At 31.9% G+C, this 22,003-nt stretch overlaps 2 protein-coding genes across 3 annotated transcripts; one reads left to right on the top strand and one right to left on the bottom strand.

Moving 5' to 3' along the window:
• Positions 1-6,878: 6,878 nt before the first annotated feature.
• LOC149896887 (uncharacterized) lies at positions 6,879-16,849 on the bottom strand. 2 transcript variants are annotated; one of them, XM_090117166.1, is made up of 6 exons: positions 16,315-16,849; positions 15,918-16,080; positions 12,099-12,194; positions 11,328-11,493; positions 10,465-10,577; positions 6,879-7,136 (listed from the first exon to the last, which is right to left on the bottom strand). In XM_090117166.1, exons 1-6 carry the CDS (start codon positions 16,803-16,805, stop codon positions 7,083-7,085), a joined length of 1,083 nt encoding a protein of 360 aa, XP_089973292.1. In that variant the 5' UTR covers positions 16,806-16,849; the 3' UTR covers positions 6,879-7,082. The 2 variants fall into 2 exon arrangements, with proteins under 2 accessions (XP_089973292.1, XP_089973291.1); XM_090117165.1 differs by having other exon boundaries at positions 6,879-7,154.
• A 176-nt stretch (positions 16,850-17,025) lies between these two features.
• LOC149896888 (uncharacterized) lies at positions 17,026-20,840 on the top strand. The gene is made up of 9 exons (XM_090117317.1): positions 17,026-17,395; positions 17,480-17,746; positions 17,907-18,073; positions 18,276-18,446; positions 18,839-19,021; positions 19,244-19,651; positions 19,830-20,057; positions 20,275-20,381; positions 20,666-20,840. The coding sequence occupies exons 1-9, from the start codon at positions 17,311-17,313 to the stop codon at positions 20,757-20,759; spliced, it is 1,710 nt and encodes a 569-aa protein (XP_089973443.1). The 5' UTR covers positions 17,026-17,310; the 3' UTR covers positions 20,760-20,840.
• The last annotated feature ends 1,163 nt before the right edge of the window (positions 20,841-22,003 follow it).

A 22,003-nucleotide genomic window follows, 5' to 3' on the forward strand; every position in this document is an offset into this window, starting at 1 on the left:
CAGCACGGAACCAAATACATGAATAGATAGCTTTTGTTGCGTAGTAAATGTTTATAAATAGCAAAATTTGTGTGTGGTATAGTTCTTTAGTTATTTAAGATTTTGCTGCGGTAACGTTTTGGGATTTCCCAGATCTCGAAAACGGCTCAACGCAGAAGTTTGAAAAAAATACCAATAAAAGACCTCAATTTGTTTAAATTTGTTTAATCATTAGTTTTTGATTTGGTTGACGTAAACCAATGTAATTAAATGGTTTCAAAAATCAGAAGAAACGGGTTTGCAAGTAAACCAATACACTTATAACCAAATAAACAGCTGTAAAAAATACCCGTGGTTCGACGCTTGTTTACATCAGAAATATTAGATTTCATACTTTACACATTAAGAAGATAAAAACAAATTTGATTTATTTTAGACTGGTCGTACTTTAGCGATCAAATACGCAGTTCCCATAACATTAAGAAACATGGCATACTTTAAACAAATTAAAATGATTCCTGAAAATTCCTTCCTGTTAATTGCAGCTTTGAATTACGGCTCTAATGAAAGTTATCTCAAAAACAAGATTATGTCAGCAATTCTCTAATGAGCCGACCAAATTGAAAAGGTCACATAAAAGCGACCGCACCATACATAAGCGCAACCATCTGAAATGAACAGGATAATATAGATGTTTTGTTAGTACAGTTGAATACAAAAGTTTTCTGGTCAGGTTAGTTAAAATAATAAAATGGTTAAGATTCATTATTTTTATTTAAAAAATCAGTCTCATACAAATTATATGTATTGCTTTGCCTTAGCATCAACATTTTTGAGTTTTGTTACGTGTTACTTAGAGTGAATATTTTAACATTACATGTGACTGCCACAGGTGGATAACCCGTGAACCAATCATTGTCAAAGCGTCGTAACCTTCTTTTAACTTAATGTTGAAATATCCACTCTAAGTAACACGACATAAAGCTCATATTTCAATACCACAGTGTGACTTGAGTTGGAATTGAGTCGGCGTTGTGTGTGTAATGTGCAAAGCACATTTAATGTTTTTTTTTACAAAATATGTATTATCGGCTTGCCTATATTTCTTGCCCTTATGAGGGACGGTTTCGAGCATATTCTATAAAAAATGTATATAATCACAAAACTTTTAAATGAGAAAACAACAATATAATACAATAAATTATACACTATGATATTACACTTTTATTAACTAGTAAAAATTGTGTAATATGGTACTGCACTTAAAAAATATTAAAAAATCGGCTTCACGAATAACGTTTTTCTGCTTAACTGTACAAAACATCGGTTACCAAGCTGCTAATTTGCGAAGATTACCCGTACGTACGGTGCAGTCGCTTTTACGTGACCTTTTCAATTTGGTCGGCTTATTAGAGAATTGCTGACATATTCTTGTTTTTGAGATAACTTTCATTAGAGCCGTAATTCAAGGCTGAAATTAACAGGAAAGAATTTTCATGAATCATTTTAATTTGTTTAAAGTATGCCATGTTTCTTAATGTTATGGGAACTGCGTATTCGATCGCTAAAGTACGACCAGTCTAAAATAAATCAAATTTGTTTTTATCTTCTTAACGTGTAAAGTATGAAATCTAAAATGTCTGCTGTAAACAAGCGTCGAACCACGGGTATTTTTTACAGCTGTTTATTTGGTTATAAGTGTATTGGTTTACATGTAAACCCGCTTCTTCTGATTTTTGAAACCATTTAATTACATTGGTTTACGTCAACCAAATCAAAAACTAATGATTAAACAAATTTAAACAAATTAAGGTCTTTTATTGGTATTTTTTTCAAACTTCTGCGTTGAGCCGTTTTCGAGATCTGGGAAATCCCAAAACGTTACCGCAGCAAAATCTTAAATAACTAAAGAACTATACCACACACAAATTTTGCTATTTATAAACATTTACTACTCAACAAAAGCTATCTTTTCATGTATTTGGTTCCGTGCTGAAACTAATTTTTGAAAGACGATTTTGCCTGGGTAACGTTTCAAACGTTACTCCAGCAAAATTTGTTTTTCTTAAATAACTTAAAAACTACAATTCAAACAAATTTTGCTATTAGTAAACAAATTGCTCCTCATGATACACTAATTATTTGTTTAAGTCTCATCTCTCTAAAGCAAAACATTTTGCCTGGGTAACGCACACGAAGGATGGATGTTTGACTCTGTCGAAAAAACTTGGATGAAAATAATTTTCAGTACCTAAACCTAATAATATTATACATCAGAATAACACCTCAACACGTGAGCTATAGAAATACTCGATTTTTCCCGCGAGTTAAACCGCGCGGCACAGCTACTCATAACATAAAATAGTTTCTTTGCAACGTGGAGAAAATCAAACACACATGAACAATGAATAATAGGTATTCATAGCAGATACGATGCTTGAATGCATCGTTCATCGCAATTCACATCGATGAAGTCGTACATTTGGTAAAGAAAGACAGATTAAAATATTGAGCTTATAAAATTCTGAAATAATTAGTACATAACTTACATGGTGCTGTAGGATAGGTGCCCTAAATTTCACGTATGTATGTAATGTATGTAAACGGTATTTTATCACTTATCACAAAAACCAAAATCAATGGAAGGTCTCTAAACCAAGTTTCATCAATATCCAGATCGGTCGTATCTGTGCGATAAGTAAGTACGCAAAATGCTTGTGGCGTGGTGGGGGCAAGCAAGTGGCGAGTTTGTAGTAAATAGCACAGACTAAGTAATAGAATAGTAAACTGATTCTATTGTAACTGCCAGTAATTCATATGATGCGAGTGTCATCCTCGTAATAATTGAGTAGATCATCGTAAGCCAACTGCAATGCAATCGTATGTCAATTAGACGCAGTACCTATGCGACTCGTACACTTGTGCAGCTTTTTAGCGGCGTCGACAGCAGTTTGCCTGGTGTGCCTGAGCGAGGCTAGTCATGCGAGTATACAGCCACAATAGCTGTCCACTTCAAATGCTTGCACTAGGTATGTAACCACAGAAATGTAACCTATCCAGTAGAGACAAGAACTGATTCCGTTTTTCCAACGACATTATGACTGTTTTAACTTTTAAGTACAGCTCGCTGATGCACATAACTTTTTCAAACATTCTTTCTCATTGTAACTACCAATATTTATTATTTGTCGTAAAATGTGTTAGGTTAGGTTACAGTACAGCATATGTCTCTCTAGACTAGACTCTTACGAATACACTACAGAACACAAATGAATTTTAACCCATTGACCACCGAGCGGCCCGATCGGGCCACGACACAATAGATTCTATTGTGTCTGTGATTCCGGGGCCTGATGGATTAAATTCAATTCAGTAGTTTCCGAGTAAGCTCTTTTAAACCAACTCTTCAGCTTTATATTATTAGTGTATTTGGGTATATAAAATAAAACACAAAACTCCGGAAAACCATTTATTTATTTCCATTTTCCGAATACATTCCCATAACTAAAATTCATGAGCAATAAGATACAACCAATTATAACTGGCTTATAATAAATACTACAACTTTTACCGTTTCACACATTTCAAACGTACTTTTAGTTTAAATCTGCTAAATAGCACAATATGTATTTGAAATAATACACATCAATGTACATTAAGACCATGCATTCACAAGCTCAGAAATACGGCAAATATTAAATATAAAATAATTATTAATATTAATTAAATAATTATTAATATTAATTAATTATTATTTAATTTATATTTTATATAAATATAAATCATAGCTATTTTTTATCATTTTAAATACCGTTTCCTTTGTCGTGAATACACAGCATATTAGCTCTTCTGCTAAGAGAAAATTTTGCAGATTATTCGAAACATTAATCCTGCGTATGTTTGACAAAAATTGAAAGAAATTACAAAATGTTTGATTCTCATATCAATACATATATGTAATCTGAAAAAAAAAAATTATTTACAAAAACGGTTCGAATTACATACTTACTGTATTTCTTCAATATGAAAAATAATTACGTATTTTAATATCACAAGTCGACCATTTTGGTGATGTTCAAATTAAAATTTACGCATGTAGATGTGTAATGCATTACTTTACGTCTTATGTATTAACATTTTTCATGTATTCAAATTGTTTACATTTCATTCGATATAATATCGTAAATATAAAAATAACAATTATGCCTTTCAAAAAGGACAAATTCGAATCACATACTTTTCAGAACGCAAACCACTGCTTGTAAATTTGCTGTCAACTATTAATAATCTTAATTTTTTACCTTTAAATATTATATAAAAAGTTTTAAATGATTTGTAAGTAGGAATTAAATTGATTCATTGAATATCAAGTTTTCTCGTAGTATTTTCTAGTGTTTGATTTTACGCGAGTATTATACATTTAGAAATTAAACATATTAAATTTTAAAGCTAGAGTTCAGTTAATCCATTTATTAAATTAAAGAAAAAATAGAGAAATCAATATACATATGTATATGCTTTTAGTTGACAGCAGAATTAACATTTAGGAAAAAATACATAGTAATGTTCAATAAGTCCTTTTTCATTTTTATTCACATTTTCCCAAGTATTGTGAAATATTACAACCATTATTAATAATAAAATAAAATATTTGATATGTACAAAAATTATAAACAAATTCAATAATTATAATAGGTACATTTAGGAGAGAGAAAATAAATTCCCTACACATTATCTACACACAGATAATAAATTGTTGTGCTTTTATATTCTTTTCAAGTTTTAATAATTATCGATTACAATATTAATTCGAATATAAAAGTCGAATTCATAGGTATTTTGCCAATATTATGACTACATTTTTATATATATTTTACTATACATTTATTATATTAGAGTTAGGTATGTTTCATAGTAATAGTATGATAATAATATCAGATATGACGACATTAAAACATTCATAAATTTCAAAATATAATCTAAAATGGGAAAAAAGTAATAATTTTTGGTAAATTGTTCCAATTTCCAAAATTTTGGGACGGTATAAACGTAATAATTTTTCCAATTACCCCTTGACAGATAACATAGAAAGGTATACATTAGTATAAAATATTAGAAAATACCACTACTACCACATTAAGTTTAATAATAGTAAGTAATCAAGTATAACATTCAATTTACACATACAGTGGTGGACGTTTAATTAGAAACAGGTAACACGATGAAGTAGTCATCAAGTTTATTTAACATTTGTGTATTAAAGTATTAGAGATTAAGCATTATTTCATATGTAATAGAACACCCGTTTATCTAGTTTTATAATAAATTGCTTAATTTTAATCAAACGTTAGCTTAAATTAATAAAATCAAACAACTTTAGGTGAAGTCTGATTTCCACGTATTTTCAGTCTGGACAACAAATTAGAAACAGCATGTTTCGAGTGTTCTAAAGTCAAAACCTATTAAAATGCCGTCAATATTTTTTTCATCTATAAATATTTGCACCATTTTTTAAACATTCTATCTAAAAGTTTCTGAAAATTAATTGACTTTGCAGCAAAAATGGGTAAAAGTAAGATTCGTGACCCATCAACAAGAAAAATAATTTTAAGTTTACATTTTGACAAAAACTGGAGTTACAGGAAAATTGCAAATCATTTAGAGTGTTCGATAAAAAGATATTCAATGTTACAGTCTATTTCAATAAGCGTGGTAGTTCTGATCAAGTGTCTAGAAAAGCTGGACCATGAAAAATCACTGCTCGCGAGGATAGGCAAATGATTCTTTTGGCAAAAATGGATCCATTTAAAAGCTCAAATTCTATTATAAAATTAGTTTTTTCCGAAGATGAACCACGCCATGTGTCGATGAGATCGGTTTTCGGGTGGTAAGTCGAGGCAAAACTGTTTGTGAGAGACGCCAGGAAAGTACAGCTTCTTATTAGGCAGGGAACGACGATTTGCATTTACTAAGAAATATTGTTTGAGAACAGTCCGCCAGTGAAAAAGTTTTATTTTGGGAATTGGGACGAAACAAATTAATTTAATCAATTCTGATGGCAAAAGATACGCGCGTCGTCCAGTTAACCATACCTTAGATAATAAATTAAAAACAGTTAAGCAAGGCGGAGGAAACATTATAGTATGGGGTTGTTTTTAGATTGTTATAATCTTTATAGACAACAACGGCTTTACAACGTCGTGGCTCAGATTGTAAGAGATTTTCACACGTTTGCAAAAACATATTTCCTAATAGAATTGGAACCTTTAAATGGATCTATCTTTGCGAAAAGAATAATTTACCTATCCTCGCGAGCAGTAGTTTTTCATGGTCAAGCTTTTCTAGGCACTTAATCAGAAGTACCATGCTCTTTGAAATAAACTATAGCATTGAATATCTTTTTATCTAACACTCTAAATGATTTGCAATTTTCCTGTAACTCCAGCATTTGTCAAAATGTAAACTTAAAATTATTTTTCTTGTTGATGGGTCACGAATCTTACTTTTACCCATTTTTGCTGCAAAGTAAATTAATTTTCAGAAACTTTTAGATAGAATGTTTAAAAAACGGTGCAAATATTTATAGATGAAAAAAATATTGACGGCATTTTAATAGGTTTTGACTTTAGACCACTCGAAACATGCTGTTTCTAATTTGTTGTCCAGACTGAAAATACGCGGAAATCAGACTTCACCTAAAGTTGTTTGATTTTATTAATTTAAGCTAACGTTTGATTAAAATTAAGCAATTTGTTATAAAACTAGATAAACGGGTGTTCTATTACATATGAAATAATGCTTAATCTCTAATACTTTAATAGATACACAAATGTTAAATAAACTTGATGACTACTTCATCGTGTTACCTGTTTCTAATTAAACGTCCACCACTGTATATGGAATAATTTTTTTCTTTTTTTTCTCAGATCATGCTACACATAAAATGATAATAATTTATTTTAAATCCATTCATACATAATTCGGATAACATTTATAACATTTTTTTCCGCACTTTTTCTTAATATTACGTCTTTTCCCGCCAAGTGGTTGTCAAATGTGACAGCTGTCAAAAATGACACCTGTCAAAAGTGACAGCTGTCAGTTTAGCTGGCAGTTGACGCGTAGCGCGATAGCTCTGGCAACACCATCCCGACGGCCTGGAAAAATTGTGCAATCTACCGTGAGCGTATTAAAATACCGTTCGATTATACAAGCATGGTTAGTATTGTTAATTATATTATATGTATTACTTAGATTAACACACGTTTTAGGGGCAAGAAATAGAGAGAAATGAATCGAAAAGATATGGAAAATATAAATAAAAATTGATGTGTGGCAAAAGTAGTTTTGAGAGAATATATTTTTTTAGTAGCGTAAAAGAAGTAGGTTTTGCTCTTAAATTATAAAGAAAAGGGGTAGGACGAAAAAAAATATGCCTAAACTAAAATATAAGGAAGAACATGCACAGGTTAGTAAACGGTTAGTCACAAATATTTATACTTACCTATACATACATATAATAAGAGAATAGTTTATTAAAATATTCCTTCAAAACTTTTGAATAAAATATATAATAAAATACCGGACAATTTCAAGCAACTACCAGTAAATTTTTTCAAAAATAAACTGACGAACTGGTTAATGGTGAAACAATTTTATGACATTGAAGAATTTATTACTTTTAAGTAGTGTAAACTGAATTGTGTGTGATAAGTGTGTGATATAATCGTGTTAATCGTAGTGCGTTCGCGTAATTGTGAAAATTGAATTGTGTGTACATTTAAATAATTAGACTAATCAACTTTCTTTTTCAATATTTGCACACCCAATCAATGGGTAGAATGTATTAGCCACATAATATTGTAATTAAAAACATCTATAATTTGTAACTACATTCTTGCAAATAAATATAATTTGAATTTTGAATTTGAATATGTCACCTTAATCGTTGAAATACAATAGCAGTAAGTCATAACAATTTTATTATAGACTTAAACAAAATTACATGATATAAGATAAAATGTCACCTTCATCTACAAAAAATACTATCTATTTTTGGCTTTTCGCCTACATTCCATCTGTACCTAATAGTCACCAAAACGATTGTTCAACATCTGGATGATATTCACAGTTTAGCAGTATATAGCTATATACAGATTTATTTTATTTTGGAACATAGGGTTGCCCTCCAAAAAAAATTTTTTACTAAATAATTTTTTATTTGCAATTATGACAAAACAATTTGGAATTATTGTGATGCTAATAATATTAGAGATAAACTACGATAACATGGCGCGCCCCTCCAAAATTCAAAACGTTTGAAAGTATTTGTGAAAGTATTTACAATGCACCACCAAGATTCACAACGCATGTGTGCGTAATGAGACGGCCGTCAAACCATAGAAATCTAAATAACAAGACACTAGAAGTCGTAAGCGCGCGTGACATTGTCGCCGCTCAGGTGGTTACCATTCCACAAGTCTGTTCGTCGCTTGGTGGTCGCTTGTTCAGTTGTTTCTGACACGTGCGTGAGTAAACATGGTGTGTTGCAGCATTTCCCAGTGCGGAAATTCTTCCATAAATTGTAATTATACTAATAAAGGAATAACATTTCACCGGCAAGTATTTTTGTTTATAAATATTGCCGTTTTTCCTTAAAATTAAACAATATTTACAAGCAATACGAATGACACAGTCAACCGTTCCTCTCATCACGTTTAGCTATACATTGCCTTTTACTATTGTCAACATCTGACAGGTCGGTTGTTATAACTGCCAGATGTTATCAAATGACAATTACAAGAAGCAATGTACTGCATTGTTAACGATAAAGAGTAAATAGTCGCAAGCTAGTGATGTGATGTGTTAAAATTTTTCGATATCGTAATACGATGTTTTTTTGCGTAATAATATGACGACTGATGGAATAATTGGATTATATTTTAATTTGAATTCTATTTTATTTTTATAACTGATATATAACTTTTTAAACTAAGTACATCGATACAATCATTTTCGGACAATTTTACTGTCGATACAGAATCACATTAATTAAATATACAATAATGCCATAATGTAAAGGACATTCTTCGCTTTAAGGTTGACAAAACTATTTTATGTTAAATATATTCTTTGTAGATTTCCACAACGCCGTCCTGACATTAAGGACGAATGGATATCCGCGACTGGGAAAAGAAATTGGTTCCCTACAGGCTATAGTAGGATATGTTCAAAACATTTCAAAGAAGATGATTTCAATGTCACAACAAAAAGACGTACATTAAGTAATTGTTATAACTCTTATAATTTTTGGTGGTCTGGCGCGGTTTGCATCAGGTGTTCGAGATTTTCAAATTTAAACTCTCAGTTTCTAAACCCCCTCCATTTTTTTTAATATATAATGTACAGACACTGTTTTATTATTTGTATATATAGATAAATAAATATTTAAGTACATAACATGTTTTTATTTCTTATACCTATATGTACAGTCTGCCGTGGGCCCACGAGATGAGCCTACCACTGTATTAAAATCAACAACTATATATTTCTTATTTGTAACTATCACTTAACTATCGATAACAAGGCTGATGAAGTCTTACATCACTAAAGCGTTGAATGAACGTTAATGAAATTTCAACCTTATTTCTATGCGTTGAGGTTAAAAGTTATATCTATCAAAAATTAACGCCCTCTGTTGTCGAGTAGCCGAACTTTTTCGTATTTGAAGTTTCTAAGCAAAAGGAAACAAAACATCTTACGTACCTAGGGATGTTATACTAAAATAAACCGTAAAGTCGTGAGTTAGGGTACATATTAAAATGCGAAATTTATTATTTATGTTAGTTTTCATTAAAATGAAGCTGTCCAATAAAAGGCATAGTTTACTTGTGTGAACTGTCTAGATATCGTTTTAAATGTGTGGATTTTGGCGACAGTGGTTTTCATACTAATTATGACATTATAGCACTTCTATGTGTCTTGTTATTTAGATTTCTATGCGTCAAACAAAAACAAATCCACGGATTTGTTGCTCGACTAGTCACGCTCTAATCGCTCATTATTATTAGTAATGGCGCTGCACTGACGTATTCTATGAAAACGACACGTGCGTTGTCTTGGGCGCTCGGCAACTTATGATTAGTTGACCAACAAATCTGGACGTAAAGTACTAAAGACGAATACGTACAACTACATACAAACTCCTTCGTAAGGATGTCACTACACATATTGAAACAGTAATTTGGAGGGGCGCGCCATGTTATCGTAGTTTATCTCTGCCTAACTACAAAATTGCATTTTTTTTATATTATTGACTTACGATGTTATCGACTTTAAAATCCTGACCACATCTGATGAAAAATTAATAGCTACTTTACGCAAAAAACTAGTACTAATAAAAAAAAATTACGAAACACAATAAAAACATTTTTACGAAAAATCCCCACAAATCCCACCCCATCCCACCAAATCCCACAATCTCACCTCATTATCACCCCTTTCTTCGTCGCTCTGATACTGTACATCTAGTTCAGAACTGTTCACGCTGTTCTCCCAGTCTTCAGACGATTCCACGGACGATGCGTCCATTTCCATCTCTGTGAATATTAAATCTTAATATATATAAATCTCGTGTCACAATGTTTGTCCTCAATGGACTCCTAAACTACTTAACCGATTATAATAAAATTCGCACACCATGTGCAGTTCGATCCAACTTGAGAGATAGGATAGTTTAAACATGAAGGTACCACGGGCGAAGCCGGGGCGGACCGCTAGTAATATTGATATGGAAATTTCAAAATAGGTCGACGTGGAAATATTATATGCATAGTGCGTTATGCGTTATTGTATTAATGTTTTTGTATTATCGCAATATGTCATAGCTTACCATAAAGCAAATGTGGAAAAAAAAACAATTTCCCAACACCTGGCCATTGATAAACAAAATCGAATAAGAAAAAACCCAGCAGACCACTCTTCACTCACACGATATCTCAACACCATAGACTCAACACCTAAATGAACAACAAAAAAAAGTTTTATCTCGCTACTAACACAGTCACGGTCAAACACACCTATCACAAACTCAAAAAAGAAAAAAAATACTTCCCGCCAAAACACCTGTCCTAAGACTGGCCACTGTTTTTAAGCTATTGCATAGCTTCTATCGCGGGTCTTGAGCGCGGGGACCGAATCCAGAAATTGCGTAACGAAAAACCTCACGCTCCCCACTCCGACGGGCGCGGAGGTGTGGCTTGAAGGCATAGCATGCAATAGCTTTACCGCGGCAGTCCCCGAGTGACACACGTCTTTTTTTTATCACCCATCCTACTGCCAAAACTCACCCAGTATTAAATCCGGGTGTCTCGGCGCCGGCACAGCGGGCAGGCGGAGCGCGGTCGCGTTCACGGCTAGTGCTTGTGCCGCGAGCGGGCCCACGTGCTGCCGGCTGCTTGACGGGGACGTGTCGGTGGGTAGCGGCTCGTCTACGTAGCGGATTAGCGGGTGCTCCTACGATTATGATCACTAGTTAATTAGAGCGAAATAATAAACATATAATATAGTTATATACATGTCTAGTTAATTCAATCGAAATAATTATAAACGACATTATGAATAATCCAACATTAGAAGTGCTGAACACAGTATATTTTATTTTTGGACGTGAAAACTGTAAAAACTATACATTAATTATTTCGCACAGATCACTGCGCTTAGTGATTCTTATTCTGCTAGTGCTATATTGTCTCTTTTCTTCACCGATTTTTAATCAATGTACAACATAAGTGGCGAATAAAATAAAACTTATTGTGAAAACTATCGCCAATTTTATTTTATATCCTTTTAAAGCTGTGATTAAATAATTACTCACTAAACTACTACTTTGATGTAACCGTTGTTCAACAAATCACTTCCTTACTTAACCCTATGTTAAAAATCCTGGAAATCAGTTCAGTTATAAGTATTCCTATTAAAAAAAAAAACATTTGATAGCAAAAGACAAACATTTTCAAATTGATATTAGTAATCCTTTCCTTTAACAACGGAAAACAGGCGAGACGAAAGCTAATCAAAACTGAACAAACTACTCTTTATCATATAAAAGCTCTACTTACTGGATGACTTAATTCGCAGATAGGATTGTCCCGCAGATCGATCATTTCCAACACTGTCATTACGCTCGTATCAAAGTTCTCCGGCAAGATTGAAATCTAGAAATAAACAATCATGTTCATTTATTACCCGTTTTTTTAATTTCTCTAGTCCTGGAAAGAACTTGAAGTATAACATCCCGGTCTTCCTCGAGATCCTAACTTCATGTGTATCACAGAACTATATAAATGCGAATGTAACTCTGTCCGTCTGTCTCGCCTTCACTCCTGAATCGATTTAGATGAAATTTAGTACAGAGATATCTAGAGATCTGAGGAAGGAATAAAATAGGTAAGTTTTATTCCGGAACCCCACGGGTTGGAATACGCGGGCGAAGCCGCAGGCATAAAACTAGTATAACATAAATTTGCATATCGTTACACTAATAACATTTTATTAAATAAAGTGATAAATTGTAATAATAATTAAGGAAATAAAAACGAAATACCCCCAAATTAAGATATAACGAAATATGATTAGACTGGGGTAGAAGCCTTTGAAAATAATGAAAAGATAAAAAAAATCGCAGTCGGATGAAACCCATTAGAAAAGGAGGGGAATATGATAAAAATGTAAGGAAAAATAAATTACGGTCAATCCGAGTTCGGGAAGCGGGAGGGGGGAGCTTTTAAGAGAAAAAAATGGTTTCTCTCGATTTCCGACAAAACTACAAGTCCTATAGAAAAAAGTTCAATGGCAAAGTTGTAGGTAATTAAAAGTTCTACAACTTTTGTATTCACAATTTTTTCACATAACCTAAAAATTTAGGTGAAAAATTCAAAAAACCAAGTTTTTGGTCTTTTATTTCTATCTACTTCAAAATTTATTTTTTTTCTACGAAATTTGGTGGAAACTTACTTTATTATGTCCCAAATACACTGTAATTTATTTGATTGAAAATATTTATTTTTTCGCCTTATTTTGAATTAATACCAAAAAAACAACCTAATTTTCAATCGAAAAGTCACCCGTCAAAATATCAGCTTTTTTCAAAAACTTGGGGTGCCTTTTATTCATTGAAATCTCTACTTTCATATGGTGTAAAAAAAAATAAACACCACTATAGTAAATGTTCTCAGGAAATGCATACAAACAGTGTGATAATGAGCTTTTACTAAATCAGGCACACTTCTTGAACTCTATATCTTCTCTTGTATCGGCTTTTCGGTAATATTTCAAAAGAAAAATAATTATCGGTTCTAAGTTTAATATTTTACAGCATATTCAAAAGCAAAATGATGTCGATAAAAACATTTCAGGTAGTTCGAGAAGTGTGCCTGATTTAGTAAAAGCTAATTTTCAGACTGTTTGTATGCATTTCCTGAGAACATTTACTATGGTGGTGTTTATTTTTTTTACACCATATGAAAGTAGAGATTTCAATGAATAAAAGGCACCCCAAGTTTTTGAAAAAAGCTGATATTTTGACGGGTGACTTTTCGATTGAAAATTAGGTTGTTTTTTTGGTATTAATTCAAAATAAGGCGAAAAAATAAATATTTTCAATCAGATAAATTACAGTGTGTTTGGGACATAATAAAGTAAGTTTCCACCAAATTTCGTAGAAAAAAAATAAATTTTGAAGTAGATAGAAGTAAAAGACCAAAAACTTGGTTTTTTGAATTTTTCACCTAAATTTTTAGGTTATGTGAAAACATTGTGGATACAAAAGTTGTAGAACTTTTAATTACCTACAACTTTGCCATTGAACTTTTTTCTATAGGACTTGTAGTTTTGTCGGAAATCGAGAGAAACCATTTTTTTCTCTTAAAAGCTCCCCCCTCCCGCTTCCCGAACTCGGATTGACCGTAATTTATTTTTCCTTACATTTTTATCATATTCCCCTCCTTTTCTAATGGGTTTCATCCGACTGCGATTTTTTTTTGTTTCAAAAATTATCTACTCTAGTGTAGATGTTATTTTTAAACATTGAAAATTGGCAATGTCGTGTTTTCCAATGTCAATTAAAATTTAAAAACAAGTTTTGGTATAAAAACAATAAGATTTACATGTAAATAGTAAATACTCTTAAATAAGCCTTTGTTGTAGTTTAGCGCTTATATAAGCAGCAATTTATACATACTGTAATATTATGTATGTATGTACTATGTACTTATAAATAGTTTATGATTTTAAACATACCTAGGCAAAATTTTTGTTTATTTTATAGAGTTTGGCAACTGCGGTATATAGTTTAAACAAATTCAAATAAATTTGAAACATTTCAAAGCATTATTAGTCTAATAAAAATTATATATATTAATAAAGAAGAAATATTGTAGTTTTATTTTATAATTGTATTAGCATTGAAGGACATTACTCCTACAAGCGATTTACCCCACAGTAGTAACAAGCACTAATCCCTGTATTATTTTACATTTATCATAATTAAATGCAAATTACTTAAGCCATAAGTTACTTACTCGTTTTCTAGGTCTTGAAACCATAAATGGTTCTAATGTGTTAAGGATTTAATATATTTTGTAGGCTATGTGCAGTTTTTAAATGAGGAAAAAATCTTTATACATATGTATGTTCTGAAAATATGTTTATTAAAATCTTTCTATTGGCTAGAATTTAGCAAGAACGTATATTTTTTATAAATTTAAAAATTAAAACCTCATTAAAAACAAAAAAAAATGGGACCATTTAATATGTATCATCAAAAAATATGGAGAGAATACTCATAAATAAAATATGATAAATTAAATATTGTTTGAGACCTGCATAAAACATACCATAGTTTTATCCTGGAAATCCCACCACCGCAACAGGAACCATACGAGTTTTAACTTGATTACGGAAAACTAGTATATTCTAAATGAAGTCTGGTTAAATTTGATCCTCAAAGAAATACTTATTAGCTTCAAATATAATTAATTAAAAATATAATAATTGTATTAACTATTAATCATAATTAATTTTCATTGTATTACAAATATTTATCAACGTATCTATTCTATATAGATTGCAATAAAAGCGATTAGGCAAAAGACCTTGTACGATCAATGTTATGACAAAAAATATAATTGAAAATTATATAGCATTGAGTGTTTAAGCCTTGACCATAAGATATGCTTATTCTTGGTTGTAATTCTATTCATTGCTATTATAAGGGGTTATTTTTTTTTAATTTAGATTTTTTTTTTGTATTGTTGACCGTTTGAGCCCACAATTTGTTTTTTATTCGTATATTTTCGACTTTTTGCTCATCGTGTATGACTTAATATGACCTTGCAAATGTATTACAGAATCAAATAACATTAAAAAATAATTCATTAATCGAGTCCTACTAATATTATAAATGCGAAAGTTTGAGGATGTGTGTGTTTCACGCAAATTCCGCTGAACCGATTACAATGAAATTTAGCATACATATAGAGGGTAACTTGGATTAACACATAGAATAGGTTTTATCCCGGAAATCCAACGGGAACGGGAACTTTGCGGTTTTCCTTTGAAAAAGCGGGCAAAGCCGCGGGCGGAAATCTAGTACTACTATAAATTCTCATCGCCATAGTTAATGTATGTGAAATGAATTATGGCATTTATTGAGTTAAACTTATTCTCTGTATACTGGAATACACATCAAAAACTGCAAAGCAACTTTTCTAATAGAAATCCCTACTAATATTATAATTAATGCGAAAGTAACTCTGTCTGTCTGTCTGTTACACTTTCCCGCTTAAACCTCTGGAAGGGCCCTAGTCGGACAGGGTCAAAACAGAGTTAACAGTGACTATTATAGCAATATAAACTGGCCATTAATATAACAAACTAACCTGATTATTGTTCAGCTGCAGGAACATCATATCAGGGCATTTGAGGAACGAAGCCGGGAACTCTTTCAGACGATTCTTGCGCAGATTGCAGTGCACTATCGCCTCCATATTGTCCAAATTATTTGGTAGCGTTTCTATTTGATTTTTCTCCAGTGTTAACCATCTTGAATATAAAATTAACATTATATTGATAACATATTGAGTTACAATGAAAAAGATAATTTTAAATCTTGTATTTACAGAAATACAAATTCTATCAAATATTAAAAACAATAATAAAAAAGGCACACACAATATTTAAACCAAGATACATGTAGTACTAATTTGGACAAAAAAAGACTCATCACTGACTATAGTATAGGTAATAAGGAACTTCATATTAGTAAAAATATCGCACCTTAGCTTCGTTAACCTTGTCATCTCCTCAGGTATTGTCTTTAATTCATTGCCCCTAGCACCAAATGTATCCAACTTCGACAATTTGCCGATCTCCTTTGGTATTTCCCGCAAACCTATTCTGTTGCACCAGAACGCTTCAAGGTTCTCTAATTCACCGATTTCTGGTATCAACACCTTCAACGGGTTGTAACTTATGTTCAAATTTACGAGATTCTTCAAGTTACCGATCTCGGATGGCAATGAAGTTATGTTGTTATAGTCCAATGTCAATGTTGTAAGGTTCAACAGCTCAGTTATCTGGACTGGTACTGTTCTAATGTTGTTCAAGTGTAAATAAAGATGTTCGAGCTCCAGGCATGAGTACAAGAGCGTAGGTATTTCAGTGATTTCAAAGGCGTTTAAACTCAAACGGGATTTCTTCTTGGCGATAGCCTGTTCTATGACTGCGAGTATGTGATTTTCACGGATGAATTTAAGTATTGCACTCATTTTGTGTCTATTTTTGTTCACATTTCTATTGATACTGTATTGGTATTGACCAAGGTATTGACTATTGCGTTTTGAATTTGATTTTGTTTGGTGACTTTGACAGTTTCGAGCAAAATCAGTATGGATCCAAATGTCAATTCATTTTTTAATGCTGTGTCTGTTGGCCAGGAGTCCAAGCTTTTTGAATGAAAATGACAGAAGTTTAATGTAGCTCTATAAATTTTGCAATTTTTTAATTAAAGAACTAAAAATTTAAGTAAAATTTACGAAAAAGTGTTCGTTGGAATTATTCAGATGCAAAATTAAATTATTTAATATTCACTTTCATCTCATATGTCCTTACTTTTGATACCTGTAAAGAAACGATAAGTTTGTATTGATTTTCTTCAACGGGATATAATTATAGCCACCGACACAGCTAAATATAAACAAATTATTTAAAATTTACTGCGACAACTGGAAAGTAAGAAGTGAACCAAGATATAATGTGAATGTGAGCTACAATATGAGCTTAAAAATGCGTAATATCGTTTCAAAGTTAACACTTCTCGCGCTGTGTATTTATTATGCATCTACTAATAATGTTCTTGGTAAGAAATACCAATATTTAGAATATGTGATTGATTGTATTTTTAGTCGAATTTTCGTATCTTATATTTGTATTATAATTGCAGCATTTCAGCAAAATAAGACGGTTCACCACATACGACGGTCAAGTTATGACGTTTTCTATAAACCCCAGAAGCTGGGTACATACCGGTCTTTCCAACCAGTAGCACCACACAAACCCACTTACATAAAGGCAGACGATCGCAACGACTACGATGTTAATGCTTACGATTCTGAATATGGAGTCGTGGTTTCAAACTTCACGTCTTCGATTTATGATGACAACCCTCCGTTGTATCCCAACCCTGATGTGTTTTCTAAAACTGGACAAGGTATTTATTTTTATATTGAACAGAATGCATGTATGATGTTAGCATGTTGTTAAATTAATGAACGTAAATGTAAAGGAAATAAACTAGCTTCAGTTGTTATTGCAATTTAACCCTAAAATGCGTACAATGACTTCGTGTTAAAAAAGTGATGTTTTTGCAGGGTCGCCAAATAAACTATCAGATAATAAGCTAATAGAGCCAGATGTGGATCTTCCCGATGATTCTTTGGCAGACTCTGATCTCAGAGAGCACAATATTATAGACAGTGTTACTTATGTTTATGGATTCAACAATTGCCACGGAGTTCGCGATGAATGGATGGTTTTGGTGAGCACTAAAATAGTAATTAAAATCAACGAAACAAATCTGAAAAAAAGATGGGCTTATTTTTGACTAGCTAGGATTTTTTTTTACTAATTAAACCAATCATGAAATGAATGATGAAATGAATCTATTTTTCGCGGGAAACTCATTTCTCGACTTGTCTAAAGTTTGTAAGGATAAAGGAAAGTAATATATATTTTTGCAGATTTATGTAACAAGTGGTCTAGCGGTACTATTTCCAATAGCATCCATCGTGTGGTTAATGTGGAGTGAATGTGCTGCGGAGTTTCGTCGAAGCAGCAAATTGTATCCGATTAATATTAACCTGTGCTGCTGTTTGGCTGCATGTACTCTTATTTATATTCAAGCAGTGGTGGTGAGTACGGAAACTTTTATATTATTCTTTTTTTTCCATTCTTATCACATATAGGGCCCAGCAACTTACAGCCGGAAAGATGAGGAGTTTCCGGCCACAAAGATCAATACTTTCCTTAGATCATTATTTCACGTTACCGTTTTCGTAATAATATCGATCAAATACTATTCAAAATACTAATCGAATATGTAAGATTGATCATTATTTAAACAAAGAACTAAGAACGTTTCATACATAGATAACTGAGTTTTTCGTGACCAAGAAAAGTGATTTGTTCATTATTTAAAATTTTACACACCTAAATCACCAACAGAAATTACGTTTACAACTTACGTATCTGCTTCATAAACGGAACGTATCTTCTATGAAAACTTTCTATAAACATTTTCTAGGGTACCTCATCACCATCCCAATGCGAAAGAATCGCGCTACTTCTACACTACACGCATATAACGTGCGCTATGTGGATAGTAGCGTTGGGCTCGGCGGTTGCTGAGTTCTGCACATGTGATACTTTATTGCCGTTGAAGTATAATTATCTGCTGGCATATGGGGTCCCGGCTATTGTGGTTATGGTAAGTTTGTTGAATTTGCAAGCATAAGTTGTCTTTTACGCAGAACAAGTGAAGGAGCATGTGAGCCAAGTCATGTTAGTTGTTGAACACCGTATGTGAACTATGTGAATAAGTAAAAGCCTAATTATTTATTAGTGAGAATATCGCATTAGTTTCCAATATTTATAAATTAGTAGCTACATAGCTAATCGTGACATAGTCTTTAGCTAATAAACTTTGCAGTTCAACTACGCGCTATCGATGGAACAATACGAAATCAAGCACTACTGTTGGATGTCGATTGAGAAGGGCATGGTGATGGGATTCATGATACCCGCAATGATATTGATATTAATCAATACAGCGATCATCATAGTCGGCTTGCAGAGCGTCAATCGTAAGCAAAACGAGATAATAACAGCCAAGATTCAGGAACTAGTTGACCAACATTTGGCTAATTGGTCGAAAAGCGAGAATCCGGGAAGTTCGGAGACTTTGAACAACGATTGTACTCCACTACCGAGTAGGAAGAACACAGATAGCTCGGATACATTGGACAGGGACTCCAATAGTAATGATGAAGATAATCCGTATATCACTGTCACGATGGGCGCTTCGAATAGCGATGCTAATAGTGAGGAAGGGAGGGAGGTAAGAACTGCTAAATCAAGCATACAGTATATAATCATGTATGCATGTAGCATATTAAAGTATGCTAATCACTATTATAAAAATACACATAACTTATTTTTACCTTATTATTCATCATTATTTTACCATATCTTGTTAAATCTTAACTGCAGTAATATACAATGCTATTTTATTACAGATCAAACCACTTTCCGACAAACATTTGATTAATCTGTGGAAATCTATGGAAAAATTGTCGTGGAAAAACGGCTGGAACATCGAAGGAAACGATTTAAAGGCCTATTTGAATCTGTGTCTGATCCTGGAACCATTTTTCGCTATAAATTGGGTGATGGGAGTCGTTGCTATTGAAAACGCCACTCATTGGTCAACGCCTACTATTTATCTTATTCTTGTATTATCTATGGTAAGCATTACTTATTTTTTTTCTAACATAATATTTTTTTAACAAAATAAAACGAGTTCGTTAGAGAAACATCAATAAAATTATCTCAACGATATTTTGGTTCTTTTATCGTTTTTTTTTCAGCTTAAAATACAACCTTATTTTCCGTTTTTTTTTTCGTAATTTTAGCTCAACTCCGTTTAAGGTGTGTCAATATGTTTATAACATTCATTTTCAGCACATTTACCTGATGGCTACAATATGCACAACACTCCCGATCGTACAAAAGAAAACCCCCACCCCTTGCGTTGAAGTAACTACAGAACCTACGATAGTGCGATCCAGGTAAAACAATAAAAGAATGTAATTCTAATTTTCATAGAAATACGGCAAATGGACTTGTATCCGTCCCGAAAATGAGAAAAAAATTTTTTAATTTAACCGCCAATTCGAAAACAAAAAAACTTTTTTACGATAACCACAGATTTAACTAAATAGTTACTACGCTTCGATAACAATTTTGATCTAAGTCACTACTTAACTTTAGCGTAAACTACCTTTCTACCATACTATAAATATAATTACTAATACTTAATAAATAAAAATTACCAAAATTATTTCGTTTTCAGGACAACAGACAGTATCCCTCTTTTGGACCCCACCGTGCAACAACCAAATGTGACGCCAGCCCCCGTTGACACCATTAGTACTATAAGCATTTAAATTTTTAAATAAAAACCGTTGGAATGACAGAAGGCAATAAAAAAAAGATGACATGTCACTTGGAGGGTTTGCTGCGTGTGACATTTTTTGTGTAGGTATTTTAAGAAGATTTAACTATTTTCACTTGTTCTGGAGGTTAAACAAGGAATGTAGTTTACTTTTTATCTTTTTCAACGAAAATACTCTACAATTTTCCTTGATTTATATATTTTTTATTCAAATTTATTTCAAAGTTTTATGTGATTAGAGATGAGAAAGTCAAGAAGGAATATTATATGTACTCCTTGAAGATGTCAGTATAACATATCGAAAACTATTATATTCACACTTTTTTGTAGGTATGTAGGTATGTATGTCATAGCTGCGCAGCATTCGTCGATCCAAAGTGGCTATAGTGTTACCATTTAATAAATTGGTAAAATAAATAAGAATAAAAATATATCTATTTTCAATAATTAATGTTACTAACCTGCTTAATAATGTGATCTAGAATTTTTATAAAGTAATGACTTCTTTATATCTATCTCTCACTGCCTTATCTTTTTAAAATATTACGTACTTACAAGTTTTATCAACTTTCCTGAAAAAACAAAAAATAATTTAGTTATCAAAATTTAATAATGTAGTATAACATTATTTTCACACAATTATACAATTTATTTACTTTTGTATATAACTTTTTTATTTAGATTCTGAAACTATATCATGGAATTGTACCTAAATTTTTATTGTATAAGCACAATGATATATTATGTATAACATGTGTAAACACAAATATTTATAACTATGTAATATGTTTACAATTCGTGGTAAATATGTTTTTACATATTTTTTAAAGATTTTTTTAGATAAAATGACAATTTGCTTTTACCACCAATCGAGACCTGCGCTCCTATTTACTCTGTGTTAATTGACCCTATTATAAGGCTCTAAAATAGTACTTACTTTCTTTAAATTTTAATTGTTCAAAATAAAAACTAAATATTGGTATCACAGCACTAAGAAGTATCTATAAAATTGGTGGTTAAACGGCAATAATCTAGATTTAGAAAAAAAAACTTCGTTGATTCTTGACTATCAAAGATTTCCGCATTTAATACTTTTTTTATATTTAATTAATGTTAGGAAAAGCTATAATATAATATGTTTAGTTGAAGATAATAAAAATATGTATGTCAGAATCTGTGGTCAGAATATATGAAATTCAATTGTTTAAAATTATTCACTGTTTTACGGAGGAATTA

The sequence above is a fragment of the Colias eurytheme genome, chromosome 27 (assembly GCF_061535395.1).
Source record: "Colias eurytheme isolate Ceu_HAF_F1 chromosome 27, ilColEury1 Martin Lab GWU primary, whole genome shotgun sequence".
Lineage (NCBI taxonomy): Eukaryota > Metazoa > Arthropoda > Insecta > Lepidoptera > Pieridae > Colias > Colias eurytheme.